General features: G+C 38.1%; 1 protein-coding gene across 1 annotated transcript in view; it reads left to right on the forward strand.

The window, feature by feature from the left end:
* The window catches only part of GSKIP (GSK3B interacting protein), a 21,604-nt gene extending 4,515 nt beyond the window's left edge, over positions 1-17,089 (forward strand). Inside the window, exons 2-3 of the mRNA XM_007447329.1 lie at positions 11,927-12,185; positions 15,195-17,089. Coding sequence (XP_007447391.1) covers positions 11,928-12,185; positions 15,195-15,356 — 420 coding nt within the window. The 5' untranslated portion in view covers position 11,927 and the 3' untranslated portion in view covers positions 15,357-17,089. The remainder of the gene's footprint in view (positions 1-11,926; positions 12,186-15,194) is intronic.

Consider the following 17,089-nt stretch of genomic DNA (forward strand, 5'->3'; position numbering starts at 1 on the left):
GAGCGGTTCCTAAATAATTTATGGATGATGTTATAAGGAATCATTTGGAAACTTTCTGCAAGGTGATGCAATCTACCAGAATAACTAAAAGCAACCATAAGGTATTCCAATTTTTGAAGGTGCTGGCAACAGAATATTGCTCAGAGTCTGGTAGAGAGCCAATTTAGAGTTTAAATGGAAAACAAAGAGGTTTTCTATCTCATATCTCTTTAGATATCGATTTATGTTGGTTAGAATGTACCTTATATTAAATATAATACCAAATCCTCTATATAACCTAGTGGGTTATATAGAAACAAAAAACTAATTCCTGGAGTTATTTTGGTTTTAGTTCTTAAGCATTCAGTTTTTTAGTCTTAGAATCTCATTTACTATTTCTGGTTTCAAAGGAAAGGTTGTTTACAGGGTTGTAGTGTTCTTGCCTATTTTTTACAGTTTAGAAGACTTCTCCAGGAGTACCCTTCTAGTTGCCAGATGGGATTCTGCCCAATTCATGAACTGCCTAATAAAGCCAATTAAATCTTTAAAAAAAAAAAAAGACTTCTCAAATGAACATTATATATTTCTTTACCGTCACCTTCCTCTTTAATCAGCTGAAGCACAATACAATTCTGGTGGCTTGATTTGTTATTACTAGGTTGTGTATGTGTGTCTTTGTTGAAAGTGGGGTGCAGAGTAATTTTATAAATCAGTGTACAACTGGAAAGGTAAGCCTTTTTTATTTGAATTACAAATAATGTATGTATGTAATGCTGCAAATGATTCTGATTTAAAATTTTTAATTTCAAAATAAGCATCTTAGAGCTATTGAAAACATTAAATGTTATGTGTTACAGAAAATAAAGTTTAAACTAGCTTTAGCTTCGCCTGAATTCTAAATGTTGCGAATTAATCAACTTTATTCATCTTTACTTTCAAAACAGTAGTTTGAAATGCAGATAAATTCAAAGCTCTCATTTCATTTGAAACTGAAGCTGCCAGTTACTTTAACTGTCTTAGGACGTCCCTGTGTGGTGCAGTGGTTAAGAATCTGCCTGCCAGTGCAGGGGACACCGGTTCGATCCCTAGTCTGGGAAGATTCCACATGCCGAGGAGCGACAAAGCCCATGCGCCACAACTACTGAGCCTGCACTGTAGAGCCCATAAGCCACAACTGCTGAGCCCGCATGCCACAACTACTGAAGCCCATGCACCCTAGAGCCCACACCCCACAACTACTGAAGCCCATGTGCCTAGAGCCCGTGCTCCACAACAAGAGAAATCACCGCAACAAGAAGCCCGCGCACCTCAACAAAGAGTAGCCCCCGCTTGCCACAACTAGAGAAAGCCCGCACACAGCAGCGAAGACCCAACACAGCCAAAAAAAAAAAAAAAAACACACTAAATAGTCTGGCTTCTTTAAGAAGAAAAATGTTTCTGCTTCCTACACCTCATACTTTCTAATACGTAACATTTTTTAAAGTTTTTTGTCTTATTACAAACATAATACATTTTTCTGCCATAGAAAATTAGAATATAAAAAATTAAGAAATAGAGAATGAACGACTTAGTAATCAGTATCTTGATAACCAGTTTCATGAATCCTCCATAAACACAAACACAGCCCCCAAATTATACCAACAGAAGTAAGAGTTATCAATAATTACCTTAACTTTTAATAAAGAGCATTATTATAACCGAAGTGGAAGGAGCTATAAAGACTTAGAGAAGGTCCAACCCAGTACTAACATTCCACTCCTCTATTAGCTTCAACCTCTGCCTATTAACTTTATACCCCCAGACCCAGTGCCTAGAATTTTCAGCTTTTTTAGTTAATTCCTTGAGTTAAAGCAGTCCTTCTCTTACTTATTTTTCACTCATATATTTCAGTCAGAGGCAAAGGAAACCCTAGGGGTGAGGAAACATAACCTAAAGAGGACATGGCTTGAGGCTGACATTTGCTTTAAAATTGTATGTAATTTTGCATCATACTTCATAATATTGTTACTCTAGCAGTGATGTGTATTTTCCAGGAGTGTCTATCATGTTTATCCTGTAGCTTTGTATGCCCCATGTCACAGAGCTGAGTACTACAGCTTGAGAAGCAGAAAATTAGTATTTTTCCTTTGGTTTATTCATTCAGAAAGTATTCAGTGAAGACCTGCTTTATGCCAGACACTGTGCTGGTGATATGGACACCACAGACCTTCATTTGCAGTGAGGTATGATAAGTACAGAAGTATCAAAACAAATTCTAAGGAAGGAGGATATAGTGATTAACTCTACCTTGAGATCAGATACAGAATCCTGAAACAGATGTGTCCAAACTGAATTTGGAAGGATTGAAAGTCTGAAAGTAGGGGCTTCCCTGGTGGTGCAGTGGTTGAGAGTCCACCTGTCGGTGCAGGGGACACAGGTTCGTGCCCCGGTCCAGGAAGATCCCACATGCCGCGGAGCGGCTGGGCCCATGAGCCATGGCTGCTGAGCGTGCACGTCTGGAGCCTTTGCTCCGCAAAACAAGAGGCCACAACAGTGAGAGGCCTGCGTACCAAAAAAAAAAAAAAAGTCTGAAAGTAGTGTCAAGATATAATTTTTAAGTTAAAAACGTGAGTCTTATACAAACATAATAAGCATGTGTCAAAAATGTATTTAACTCATTAATGAAAGAACCAGCAAGATGGTGAAGTTGATTCAAAGTAATATAGGAGAGACCAAAATCAATGAAAGAAAAACTGATGAAATAAGATTCCAAAATTAGCTGAAAACTGGTTAATAAGCTTTCCACTTCTGGCTAAGATAGAGTAACAGGGACCAGATTTACCCTTCCACCTGAAACAACAAAAAAAGTGGGCAAAAATACATGAAACAGTGGTTTTAAGACTTTGAACATTAGGCAGTGAAGGACAGTGATCCCTGAGAGACAAGATGCAAACTGTTGCCCCAGATTATTGCCTGGAGAGAATTTCTAGGCATGGCCTTGGGAGGAGAAACCCAGGTAGAGCTGGCAGTTTACCTGAATTGAGGATAAGAAGCTAGGATTCCAGGAAGGCCAAGGCAGCTAGGACAGAGTACTAGAAGGTAAAGAGCTTCTTAGAGCCGTGAATAAATACAGAGGATCCCCCTCCAGTCTGCAGCTGAATACTGATCAACACATAGTTGTCAGGAAACTCCCCAGGGCTGGGGAAGAGACTACCCAAAGAATTAGAGGAATTTTCAGAGCTCAAACAGGACCAGTGATAGTTCCAGTTCCTCTCACCCAGAATGAAAAATCTCATAATTCATAGGCCATGCAGTAGAGTGCTCAAAAGGGTTTTGCCTCTGTAGTCGGGAAAAAAATTAACCAGACACTAAATGAGTTTTGATACTGCCTTAAAAAGCCTAAAAGCAAGACCTGAAAGGATCAGGCTTTTCCCAGATAACTACATCCCAGGGCAATACTCAATAATATTTATAGGAATATAAAAATATCAAGCACCATGCAAAGTAAAATCCACGCAGTCTGGCATCCAATCAAAAAATATCAGGCATGCAAAGAAGCAGTATGCAACCCATAACGATTAGAAAAATCTATCAATTGAAACTAACCCAGAAATAACAGTGACATTAAAACATTTATTATAATTATTACATATGTTTAAAAAAATTAGAGAAAAGATTGAGCAAATGAAGTAGAGACATGAAAAATGTTTTTTAAAGAAGAACCCAAGAATAAGAGATTAGATACAGCAAAGAAAAGATTAGAAAAGAACTTTAAATAGCAATAGAAACTATTCAAAGTGAAAGAGGAAAAGAGTGAGAAAATGAGCATAGGGGTAGGACAACTTCACTTGGACTAATATTCATGAAATTGGACTCCCCAGAGAGAGGAGAGACAAATGTTAGAAGAAATAATGGTCAGAATTTTTCCAAATTTGCTAAAATCTATGAACCCATAGATGCAAGAGGCTCAATGAACCCCAAGCAAAAGAAACATGAAAAACTACACCAAGAGGAACAAAGATAACAATGACATCAGATTTCTCATGGGAAACAGTGCAAATAAGATGATGGTAGAGAAACATCTTTGATTTTTTTCTTGAAGGAAACATTTCTTCTTGAAAGAAAAAAGTCAGCCTAGGATTCTATACCCAGCAAAAATATCTTTTAAAAATGAAAGTGAGGCTTCCCTCGTGGCACAGTGGTTAAGAATCTGCCTGCCAATGCAGAGGACACAGGTTCAAGCCCTGGGCCAGGAAGATCCCACATGCCTTGGAGCAGCTAAGCCCATGTGCCACAACTGCTGAGCCTGCGCTCTAGAGCCCATGAGCCACAACTTCTGAGCCTGCGTGGTACAACTACTGAAACCCGTGCGCCTAGAGCCTGTGCTCTACAACAAAAGAAGCCACTGCAGTGAGAAGCCCACACACTGCAATGAAGAGTAGCCCCTGCTTGCCGCCACTAGAGAAAGCCTGCGCACAGCAACAAAGACCCAGTGCAGCCAAAAATAAATAAATAAAATAAGTTTATTAAAAAAAAATGAAAGTTATAGGAAGACTTGTTCAGTCATTGAAAAGCTGAAAGAATTCATCATCAGCAGACCTACACTACAGGAAATGTTTAAGGAAATCATTAGGCAGAAGAAAAATTATACAGATCATAGATGCAGATGTAGATCAACACAAAGAAATGAGGAGCACCAGAAATAGTAACCATATGGTTAAATATAAAATGCATTTTCCTTATTACCTAAGTCTCTTTGAAAAGTAACTGGCTATTTAAAGCAAAAACAATGGGAATTCCCTGGTGGCCTAGTGGTTACCATTCCAGGCTTTCACTGCTGTGGCCTGGGTTCAATCCCTGGTCAGGGAACTGAGATCCCACAAGCCATGACGTGTGGCCGAAAAACAAAAAAACCCTGTTAAAAACAATAATAATAAAACAAAAATAACATGTATTATGAAGTTTCTAACATATGTAGAAGTAAAATGTATGACAAAAATAGCACAAAGACTGTATAATATACTCTTGTAAGGTTCTTATATTATGCATGAAGTGGTATAAGAACACTTGAAGGGCTTCCCTAGTGGCGCAGTGGTTGAGAGTCCGCCTGCTGATGCAGGGGACACAGGTTCGTGCCCCAGTCCGGGAAGAGCCCACATGCCGCAGAGCGGCTGGGCCCATGAGCCATGGCTGCTGAGCCTGCGCATCCGGAGCCTGTGCTCCGCAATGGGAGATGCCACAACAGTGAGAGGCCTGCGTACCGCTAAAAAAAAAAAAGAACACTTGAAGGTGTGATAAATTAAAGATGTATACTATAAACTCTAAAGCAACCACCAAAAACCTTCAACAGAGAGTCAGTAAACCACCAAAGGATGTAAAAAAGAATCCTAAAAAGTGGTCAGTCCAAAAGTAGGCAGAAAAACAAGGAAAAGGGAATCAAGTACAGATGGGACAAATAGAAAACAAACAGCAAGATAGTAACCACATCAATCATAGTAATCATATCAATAATCATAGTAATCATATTAAACATAAATGGTCTAAACACTCCAATTGAAAGGTAGAGATTATCAGATTGGATGAAAAAGCAGGACCAAACTATATACTGCCTACAAGGAACCTACTTTAAATATAAAGACATTGCTCTTCCCATTCTCAACAGCTTAAAACAGCCTATTGTTTTAAATCAAATTCTGTTGTCTAGGTATTAGCACCTTGTCACATTGGGACATTCCTGTCTGTTATTCTCTTAGCATTTTCCTTGTAGTAGACTACCTAGTCTAGTTTCCTTACAATTCCTGCCACACTCTGGACCTTGTTTATGCATTGTTCCCTCTGAAGAATCCTTCACAACTCTCAAATCTTCTCTGCTTATCCATAACTTTTCATCTGTGCTCATTCAAGCCCAATTTTGACTGACCTGTTCCATGAGTCAGGCCCCATAGTAACTAACAATTATGTCATAAATCATGGAATGTCAGAGCTCTCAAGAACAGTAAAGAATTTCTCGTTCATTCCCCCTCATTGTGTAAGTGAGAAAACCAGTGAGGTTACATGGCCAGCCCAAGTTTATACAAGTGGAGTGGTAAGTTTGTAGTAGGACCAAGACATACTGTTTTCTCTAATTATACATTTTTTATGTTATGATTCATGTGCATGGCATTAATATTTGTGTATGTATTTCATGTGCCTGTCTTATTTCCCAAATTAGTCTGTAAACTACCAGTAAACATACTTAATTAGTATTCTAATGCTTAGAAAAGTGCTGGGTATATAAACTTAGAGTCTAAATTGAAAAGATTAAAAAATAGAAATAATTCATTGATTTTTACCAATGAAACACTGACAGTTAATTTCCCTCCATAGATTAGCTAAGATTCAAAATAGATTTCCTAACATACCTATTTCCAAATCTTGGTACTCATATAAAATAAGCTGAATTTAGTACCTTTATATTTATTGATTTTTTTCAACAATAATATAAACTCAGTTCATTACATTATCCACAAGCATTCACTAAGGTCTAGTCCTGTGCTATGTGATACAGTAGCCACTAGCTTTTTAAATATAAATGATTGAAAATTAAATAAAATTTGAAATTCAGTTCCTCAGTCACTCTAGCGAAACTTCAAGTGCTTAATAGCCACATGTACCTAGTAGCCACTGTATTGGACAGCATAGATAAAGAACATTTCCATCATTGCACAGAGTTCTGCTGGTCTAGAATTTCTCATACAATAAGTTGTTTTGCCTACAGAAGAATCCAGGGATTTTTATAGGAATCACATTGATGAGTCAACCATTCTGATAACCTGACAGCATCCCTAATGTTTCATTAGTAATTTTAGCAGTTGTCCCTTCACCAACATGGACGTATATGTCCCCATCCTCAATGGTGCAGGCTTCTACAGTTGGGTACAAGATAATCCATTGAGAAGTAAGAAGAAAATAAGCTTATATTTCATATTTTACCTTCTCTTTGAATTCATATTTATGTGTTTTGATATGCTAATTGTGGTATTTAAATAAATATACATATGATGAGGTATCTGCTCAAAATATTTTTAGTTATTGGGATGAATAATCAAAGCATAGAAACCACTTCTCTGGTGCCCCATTGGTGAGGCTACCCAGTTGCTCCCTGCTTTGCTTCTGTAGCTCCTTTCATCACACACTGAATTCATGTTTTTTGGCTCTGTGTTCATACTCCTCAAAAGAGGATCTGATTGGATGAACCAGTCACCATCCAGAATCGGGTAGTTGGACAGAGCTCTTGATTCAAGACAATTCATAAACCCCTTGCCAGCCTTGAAATGGTGACTTTAATTAAAACACCCAAATCCAATTCATTTCGCTGTATCACGGTGCTGGAGTTACAGAATACAAATCATGAAACGTGTAACTAAGGAACGTTTCCAAAGAAGGCAGTGAGCTTGACAAGTACACTGGACCTCCTTTTAAAAGTAAATTATGACTGTTCCAAAAAGGAAAAGCAGAAAATGAAGTCTCTTTGACTACCTTTATACTCCTCTCCCTGCTGATAGGATATGGATACTGGTAGGCAGAATAATGACCCCCCACAAAGATGTCCATGTCCTAATCCCCAGAAACTGTGAATGTATTATCAATACCTTATATGGCAAAAGGAACTTTGCAGGTTTGTTCAAGTTAAGGACCTTGGATGGGGAAATTATCCTGGAATGTTCAAGTGGGTCCAATATAATCAATCACAAAGGTCCTTATAAAAGGGAGTGCAGGGCTTCCCTGGTGGCGCAGTGGTTGAGAGTCCGCCTGCCGATGCAGGGGACATGGGGTCGTGCCCCGGTCCGGGAAGATCCCACATGCCGCGGAGCGGCTGGGCCCGTGAGCCATGGCCGCTGAGCCTGCGCGTCCGGAGCCTGGGCTCCGCAACGGGAGCGGCCACAACAGTGAGAGGCCCGGGTACCAAAAAAAACAAAAAGGGAGTGCAGGGCTTCCCGGGTGGCGCAGTGGTTGAGAGTCCGCCTGCCGATGCAGGGGACATGGGGTCGTGCCCCGGTCCGGGAAGATCCCACATGCCGCGGAGCGGCTGGGCCCGTGAGCCATGGCCGCTGAGCCTGCGCGTCCGGAGCCTGTGCTCCGCAACGGGAGAGGCCACAACAGTGAGAGGCCCGTGTACCAAAAAAAACAAAAAGGGAGTGCAGGTGCCAAGAGTCAGAAAAAGGAGATAATGTGACCACAGAACCAGAGATTGGAGTGATGTGCTTTGAAGGTGGAGGAAGAAGGGACCGTGAGCCAAGGAATGCGGGAGGCTTCCAGAAGCTAGAGAGGCAAGGAAACAGATTCTCCCCTGAAACCTCCAAAAGGAATGCAGCCTTGCTAACACCGTGATTTTAGATTTCTCACGTCCAGAATTGTAAGAAAATTAATTCGTGTTATTTTAAGCCACTAAGTTTGTGGTAATTTGTTACAGCAGCAATAGATAATTAATAACACATGTTGATACAGTCTACAAAGCTTTTAAGCACTTTCTACATGACAGACACAAAAATATCATGGTTCCATTTTTTTAAACCTCTTCTGTAAAGCGCTAGATTAATGAGTGCTTTTTATTTTGGGTAGACTCCTAATTCAGTATGCTTTCAGTTGCCAGTAAAATAATGAATTTATTGGCTGCAATAACTGAAAAGTGCAAAGCTTGGGCAGCTGTCAGGGCTTGGGCTTCATTTCTCTGTGAATCTCTTGGCTCTGTTTTCCCATTGTCAGCATCATCCTTGAGCTTCCCTCATCTTGGGATGGCTACCAGGGACAGCCGGGGCTGTGTGCTGTAAACTATTCTGCATTAAAGTGACTAGAAAAGGGACTTCCCTGGTGGTCCAGTGGTAAAGAATCCGCCTTCCAGTGCTGGGGACATGGGTTCGATCCTTGGTCAGGGAACTGAGATCTCACATGCCACGGGGCAACTAAGCCCGCACGCCACAACTACTGAGCTCGCGTGCCTCAAGGAGAGAGCCTGTGTGCCGTAAACTACAGAGTGCATGCACTCTGGACCCCGTGTACCACAACTACAGAGCCCATGTGCCCCGGATCCTGTGCGCCACAACTAGAGAGAGAAAACCTGCATGCCACAACTAGAGAGAAGCCCGTGCTGCGACAAAAGATCCCGCATGCCTCAATGAAGACCACAGGTGCTGCAACTAAAACCTGACTCAGCAAAACATAAATAAATAAATAAATTTTAAAAATAAAATGACTAGGAAGAATTCGGTGTATTGATAAGTTCAGGACAGTCTTCAATTGGGATTGGGGTCAATCTCATGCAAATTGCTTACTTTACTCAATAGGGGAAGGGGGGACTTCCCCAGCAGTCCAGTGGTTAAGACTCTTCCTTCCAATGCAGGAGGCGTGGGTTCAGTCCCTGGTTGGGGAACTAAGATCCCACATGCCGTGGGGTGCAGCCAAAAACTTAAAAAAAAAAAAAAAATAGGGGAAGGGGAGGTATTATGGTTCCTCTTGGAAAATCTGGGTGCTGTTAGGAAGGGGAAAGGATGTTGATAAATAATCAAGAGTTTGTCGTACCAACAAAAGATAATTGTAATAATACCTTAAAATAATGATAGCTTAAAATGTTAACTTGTATAATGCTTCAGTACTAAAATCTATCAATTCTTATGTATCATCAGAGGTTCTGGATGTGTCTGCTATTTAATGCATCATTCAAAAGCATTTCAGAGAAAAATCTGAAAGTTCACAGTCTCGGGAAAGGTCTTTCTCTTTTTTTGCCCCTTGGTGCTAACTACTACACAGTTTGATGACCTGCTATACTGACCCGTGAGGATTTCTCATATTCTGGTATTGGATTCTTTGGCTTATCATACCACTGTGGTCCTAGTTGCAATGAATTAGGCTCTATCTTTAAAAGCTTTCTCATATAAACATCTTTTTCATGTAACAGTTACTATTTCTGTCATCTGTAGTTAAGGTACTTGATTACTTGAGCAAAATAAAGATGTTTGGCATTCAGGATGTTAAGAGATTTATGGTAGACAATCACATTTCAAAATCTTCAGAACTGACTTTGTAAAAAAATAAAATGGTCTCATTTCTTATACATAAAACCAAGTGTAATATTAAGGAATATAATGATTATTTCTAGAGAAGGTAGACATTTTTAGAAAATCAAATATTTTCACTTTCATATATACTAAGTCAGCATTAGATTTCAGTTACCTGACAAATTCCTCCAGCAATAATTGATAAATTTATAATTAACTTGTATTGTTAGTAGTGAGTGACTAATCCTGTAAAGTGCTGTGGGAGACAAGATAAAGGACCCTCAAAACGTATCATTAGTTGAAATAGGATTGGAGGATTATATTATTTGTACCAGTTTGCTATGTAGTTTTTTGAAAGAGCTTTACGTAGTTTATCATAAGTTGCCTTTAGCAAATAGTTTTGACTTTTATAATGTGCAAATGACTTGCAGCTATAGGAATTCTAGCACCTTAAGATTTTTGCTAATAATTCAGATCATTGGCTGTACAGTAGAATCACCCAGAAACTCTGAAAAAATACCCAGAAAAGTTTCCCAGAGGTTTTGACTCAGTTTCTCAGATGGGGTTTGTGGCCACAATTGAGAACCACTAATCTGAAGGATTTTGAACATCACACAGATAGGGCACAAGTTGGTAACTTTAGAAAAAGGGATGGAATTTGTAAGGTAATAGACAAACAGTACAAATAAGTGTTCATAACGAGTTGAACAGTCATCCTACATTTAGGACAGTGGGTGCTTAATCCATATCAGAGAAATGAAATCTTAATTTACTTTTAAAGCCTACAGGTAAAAAGAAAGTATATTTTATTCTGAAAAGCTGTTTTTACATTCCAGAGCAATCTCACATTTATTAACTTTTCTCATCCATACATTTAGAATTTTTAACAATACTCAACTGCTCCCCCAGTCACAGAAGAGAAGCAAGAACTACATAGCAGACTGGCAGTAATATTGGGTCAAGTTAGCACAAGAAATAATATTTTTCAGAGTATAATATGTGAGCCAGTTCAAGTAAATAGTAAAAAGTAAGTGGTGTTGGGACAATAGGCTATCCACTTGGAAAATAAAGCTACACAGAATAAATTCCAGACGGATCAAAGAGTTAAATATAGAGATAGAGAATGAGAATTAAAAAGATAATTTAGAGCATTTTAAAATGTAATCGTGGAATGGGGAAGATTGCTTCTTAGGCAAAACCCCAAATCGAGAAATCATAAAAGGAACTATTGAGGGTATACCTTAGTAGGTAAAGACTTAAACTTTGATTTCAGACTACGTAGTTCATTTTTATTTTTTTTTAATAGCTGTATGATTTTGGAACTAAAAATATCCTATAAATACCCAAAGGTTGTTTAATCAAGGATATACATATTGAAACAATGAGACATCATTCTTTGCCTCTCAAGCTGGTAAATGTTAAAAAGGGTTGGAAAGGGTGTGGTGAAAACAAGCACAGTCCATATTCTGTTGGTGGAGTATCATTCAGTACAGCCTTTTTTGAAGGGTGACTCAGCAGTATCTATTAAAAGTTAAAATGAGTATATACTTTGACTCAGCAATTCCAGTTCTAAATCTATCCTAGGAAAATAATACATTTAAAAAGAAGTAGGTACTAGGATTTTTACATTGGCATTGTTTGAAATAGCTAAAAACTGATATTCTGAATTCGTACCAATATGGGGATTAACCTTTTGAGGAGAAGTGGAGAGCAAGAGTTTTTTTGTTTTTTGGGGTTTTTTTTTAATCTATAGGTGTCTGTAATTTTGCTGTGAAAAACTACTGAAAATGGTTTTAGGCAATATTTTCCCTAAAAGTTGTTAACTCATTAATGTTTTCCAATAAGTAGCAGTTGTAAGGCATAACTGCTTTTAATCAAACATTAGTATGTGGAGTGTCTTTCTATAAGCCAGTTTTATATCCAGATTTTTGCAGAATGGAAACAGACTGTAATCCCATGGAGCTGAGCAGTGTGTCAGGATTTGAAGAAGATGCAGAGCTTAATGGCTTTGAAGGAACTGATATGAAAGACATGAGACTGGAAGCTGAAGCAGTTGTAAATGATGTTCTCTTTGCTGTTAACACCATGTTTGTCTCAAAAACCCTGCGCTGTGCAGACGATGTGGCCTATATCAATGTGGAAACAAGAGAAAGGAATAGATACTGCCTGGAGCTCACTGAAGCCGGGCTCAGGGTAAGTCATTTTCTCTTTAGGAAAAAAAAAAAAAATTACATCTTTACCACTTAATCAAAAAGGGCCGGGAGTCAGGGAGTGGGAAAGAGGGTTCGTTAGATGAGAACTTGACACTCAGTAGCTTCTAAGTTTTTTTAAGGAAAGCTTTTTTCCCTAGGAATTTTTATTAATACTAAAGTCTTTCAGCCAACATGAGAAAATTGGATTTTTTGAAAAAGGAAAAACAGATTTGATTTGCAGAGTATTTTGTTGTAACCATGACCTCCCAGATTAACTTATTTCTTATCTCTAGCTAAATATGTTTACCAGAATTATGCATTCTCTGCATTGGATGAGTTTTGCAGCCATTGTGTTGAATATCTTCCCACCTCTTATAAATGTCTCTTCTATTGAAACAACATACTTGAGGGAATTCCCTGGAGGTCCAGTGGTTAGAACTCCATACTTTCACTGCCAAGGGCCCAGGTTCAACCCCTGGTCAGGGAATTAAGATCCCACAGGCTGTGCGGCACAGCCAAAATAAATAAATAACCTTCTGTCTTGGTTAAAAATCTCTTGACTTTTCTGTTTCTATAGATAGTTCCCCCAAAGATACGCAGTATCATAAAGTAGAGCACAGGGTTTAAGCAAGTAAAACTGTCTTGTGATACATTAAACAAGCACATGAACATCTCTTTATTTCACTAGATTCAGTTTACCTAAGATGTACGTGATCGTGTGTTCTGTGTATCCCTTGATAGAGGATCACTTAACATTGAAGCCGATTGCAAGGCCAGCATCGTCACTACCCTTAGTTCCCCAACAGCTGAGGCTTGGCTTTGGGAGTAGTCCCAGAATTAACTAATCTTTGTGCTCCCCTTCCTAAATTTGTACCAAAAACTTGCAATCTTTAGAAGTGGATGTTAAATAGAAATAGGCAAATTGAAAGTAGAGATAAATGCCCCAGGTAAATTAATTCTGTCTGACACTGTTTAATTCTGGGGAGGTAGGAAAGGTTCTAATGAGAGTCAGAAGTCTTACATGTGAATTTGAGTGACCTTGGGTGAGTCAGTCAACCTGAGTCCCTACTTCTTTATGTATAAGTTGGAGATTTAAAAAAAAAAAAAAACTGAAAGGGATTTGGGTGGTGGTTATGTGAATAAAGTTTGCAGAAAGATCTGGATCAGTTATAAAACCTGACATGTAAGTACTCAAATATTTGTTTTTTCAGTCTGATTCAGTTAACATTTATTGAGTAACTCTCCTGTATCAGGAATTAGAAATCAAACCATGCAAATAAGACATGATCCCTGTCCCCAGGTAGACCGCAGTCTAGTGGGGATAAGAGAGGGGCAAACAAAATTGTAATATGTTGTAGAAAGTGCTGGGACAGAGCATGGTCCCAAAGTGGTGCAATAACAACAACTCTGCTTCTGTTTCTAGCAGAAACTTGCATCTCCTATGGCTTGAATAGATGTCATAAAATGTGGGGTTCATATGGGGAATTCACAAGCTTTAATGAAGTCAGCAAAACCTAAGTTGACTTTGCCCTACACTGTGCTGGTGAACCATGATATAGGTCTTATAATCTTGTTGAAGAAAAAAGCTTTAGCTGTGTTTAAGGGGAAAAAACACGGAGAAGCACACAGAATAACATTCCCTTTTATCTCACAGAGTTGAGCAGATAAGTAATGTATTAGTAATGAAAGTGGCATTTCAGATAACTTATAAGGCAGAATTAAAACTTTAAATAACTTTTAGAATTCTTTATACAAAGTCCAAATCACATAAATTATGATAACAATATGGACTAATAACACTGTAGTAATAATAAGTATAATTATTTATTATAGTACCTTTATAAAAAGACCCTCAATATATGTGGAATTAAATAGAAGCATGGGGACTTCCCTGGCGGTCCAGTGGTTAAGACTCCGTGCTTCCAATGCAGGGGGCACGGGTTCATTCCCTCGTCAGGGAACTAAGATCCCACATGCCGTGTGGTGCAGCCAAAAAAACCCCAAAATAAATAGAAGTATGTTTTATTTTTTTTATTTTTTTTTTTAACATCTTTATTGGGGTATAATTGCTTTACAATGGTGTGTTAGTTTCTGCTTTATAACACAGCGAGTCAGTTATACATATATATATGTTCCCATATCTCTTCCCTCTTTGTCTCCCTCCCTCCCACCCTCCCTATCCCACCCCTCCAGACAGCCACAAAGAACCGAGCCGGTTTCCCTGTGCCATGCGGCTGCTTCCCACTGGCTATCTACCTTACGTTTGTTAGTATATATATGTCCATGTCTCTCTCTCGCCCTAACACACCTCACCCTTCCCCCTCCCCATATCCTCAAGTCTGTTCTCCAGTAGGTCTCTTGTCTTTATTCCTGTTTTACCCCTAGGTTCTTCATAACATTTTTTTTTCTTAAATTCCATATATATGTGTTAGCATACGGTATTTGTCCTTCTCTTTCTGACTTACTTCACTCCGTATGACAGACTCTAGATCTATCCACCTCATTACAAATAGCTCAATTTCGTTTCTTTTTATGGCTGAGTAATATTCCATTGTATATATGTGCCACATCTTCTTTATCCATTCATCTGACGGCAGGCACTTAGGTTGTTTCCATCTCCGGGCTATTGTAAATAGAGCTGCAGTGAACATTTTGGTACATTTAAAGTATGTTTTAGAAGTATGTTTTAGACCATGAAAATGAAATACTATTTTTGTATAGCTTTTTAAATTCTTTCTGTATTTTACATTCCTTTAGGATCAAGAGTAGATAAAACAGACCTTTTAAATTTTGAGAAAAAAATTATAACAAGAGCATTTTGCTGGTGGTGTTCCTGTATGTTATGAATTGCTTAAATATTACAGGTTGTATTAAAAATATGTGTATTCTAACTATTGATGGAGAAACACATAATGTCAGAGAATGACCCATGTAAAAACTTGGGGTTTTTTTTGCTTTCTGTACCAAGATGAAATCTGATTATTTATTCACTACTGCATTTCTCTTGTAGGTGGTAGGTTATGCTTTCGACCAGGTGGATGATCATTTACAGACTCCCTACCATGAAACAGTCTACTCCTTGTTGGATACACTTAGCCCTGCCTACCGGGAAGCATTTGGAAATGCACTCCTTCAAAGACTGGAAGCTTTGAAAAGGGATGGACAGTCATGACTAAGTTTTTTCCTATTAGAGAGGCCGCTGCTGGTACACAATGTTGACCTGAAGCTTGAAATTCTTCCAGGTGGTCATAGTAGAAAATGCATCTTTGATTTTGTGTCTTTATTGTTTTTTGCTTCACATTTAGGCTTTTGATTGAGAACTTTATTGACTAATGAATTGTCTTTCTTTGTGATTCATTAAGGAAGTCCTGAGGCCATTGCTGTGACACCATCATTAAGACATTCAAATTTCTTCATATAGTATCTCTGGCATTCTGAAAACCTAATCAGTATTTCATTCTCTTATTGCAGGACTTTGATGCTGCCAGCACTCTCTCTTACATAGGGAATTCTAGATTTGCACAGTAATATAGGAAATAAACTAACTTCAAACTTTGATTCAGCTCGCTAAATCAGGGGTTTGCTACTAGCTTGGACTGACTTTGTAGTAATTATTTTGCTACTAGCCTTATTGGAAACAAATTATCAACTAGTTTCCCCTGCACAAATTTTGAAATTCACTGCTTCATGTAATCTATTTATATTATTAATATGGACTGATAAAGATGAATTAATTCTATATTACATAGCTAGTATTACGTGACGAACAGGTACTGAATTAGTACTGTATTCCTGTTTGCAACAGCCAGCCAAGTAAGAGGACAAACCATTAGCAAATGAATGCAACAATTACTTGTTTCCAAGATATTTAAGCACATAAGCAAATATAGGAACAGGCTCCATTCTTTTCCTAACAAAAAGCATCTTCAGTGTGTGTGATTTAAAAGAAAAAAGACTCCGATTTCCTAGAAAACAATATTTTGGCCTGTGTTGATTCTTATTGCCTGTTTGTTTACATAATGTACAGTATATATTCAGAAAGTATTTTTGCTTCAACGTTTTCTTTCTATGATGTAGCGCTTTGGTATTCCCACAGCACCCCTCCTTCCCCAACAGATGTACTGTGTTCTGTCTGAATGCTAAATCTGCAATGTCATATGAGTGCATTGTATGGGTTTGAAACCAAAGGATGAATGAAGCATTCAGAGACTTAATATTTGAAAAACGGAGACTCTGAATTTTATATTTTATTACAGGTACTAATATTTATAAAAATCAACTATACCATGCTGCTACATGTTTTCAAGTACATGTTGAATAATAAGGATTGGGGAGTTGTTTTTTTAATACTAGTCTAAAGCAGCAACTATAGAAATGTTGAACTAAAGTTCCACATCTGGACACACCTTCATAATTTGTCATTTGAAGACTTTTAAAAATCATTATTAAATAATAGGTACTTTTAGGCTCTGAAGATCGTGTAGACCAGAGCAAGTTACAGTTTGGTTTGGGTCAGTGTTCATCGTCAGAGCTTACTGGAATGCTTAAATTGTGTTTGATAAATGCACATCCGTCCTCAGCTTTATTTTCAGATGCTGAAGTGTTTGGGTAAAATGAAGCCTAACTTCAGGTCGAACCTTCCCATGCTTAATCTCAGGCTAAATGTAAAGGATATTTGAAAAGTCTGAATAAAATTCTGTTTACGAATTTTGAGTTAAGTATGAAGGAAAGTGGTTGTATGTTTAAAAATTGAAAGTGTTCATTTTGTGATAAATGTTTGATTCCGAGAGATTCCGTTTCCATTTTTGAATTCTGTATTGTTCCATTTCGTTGTGAAGTGATTTGCTCTTTTTATTACTATGAAAGAGAAACAGAGAGAGAAGACATTAATAGAACTACACATAT

The sequence above is a fragment of the Lipotes vexillifer genome, unplaced genomic scaffold, assembly GCF_000442215.2.
Source record: "Lipotes vexillifer unplaced genomic scaffold, Lipotes_vexillifer_v1.1 scaffold1017, whole genome shotgun sequence".
In the NCBI taxonomy this organism is placed as follows: Eukaryota; Metazoa; Chordata; class Mammalia; order Artiodactyla; family Lipotidae; genus Lipotes; species Lipotes vexillifer.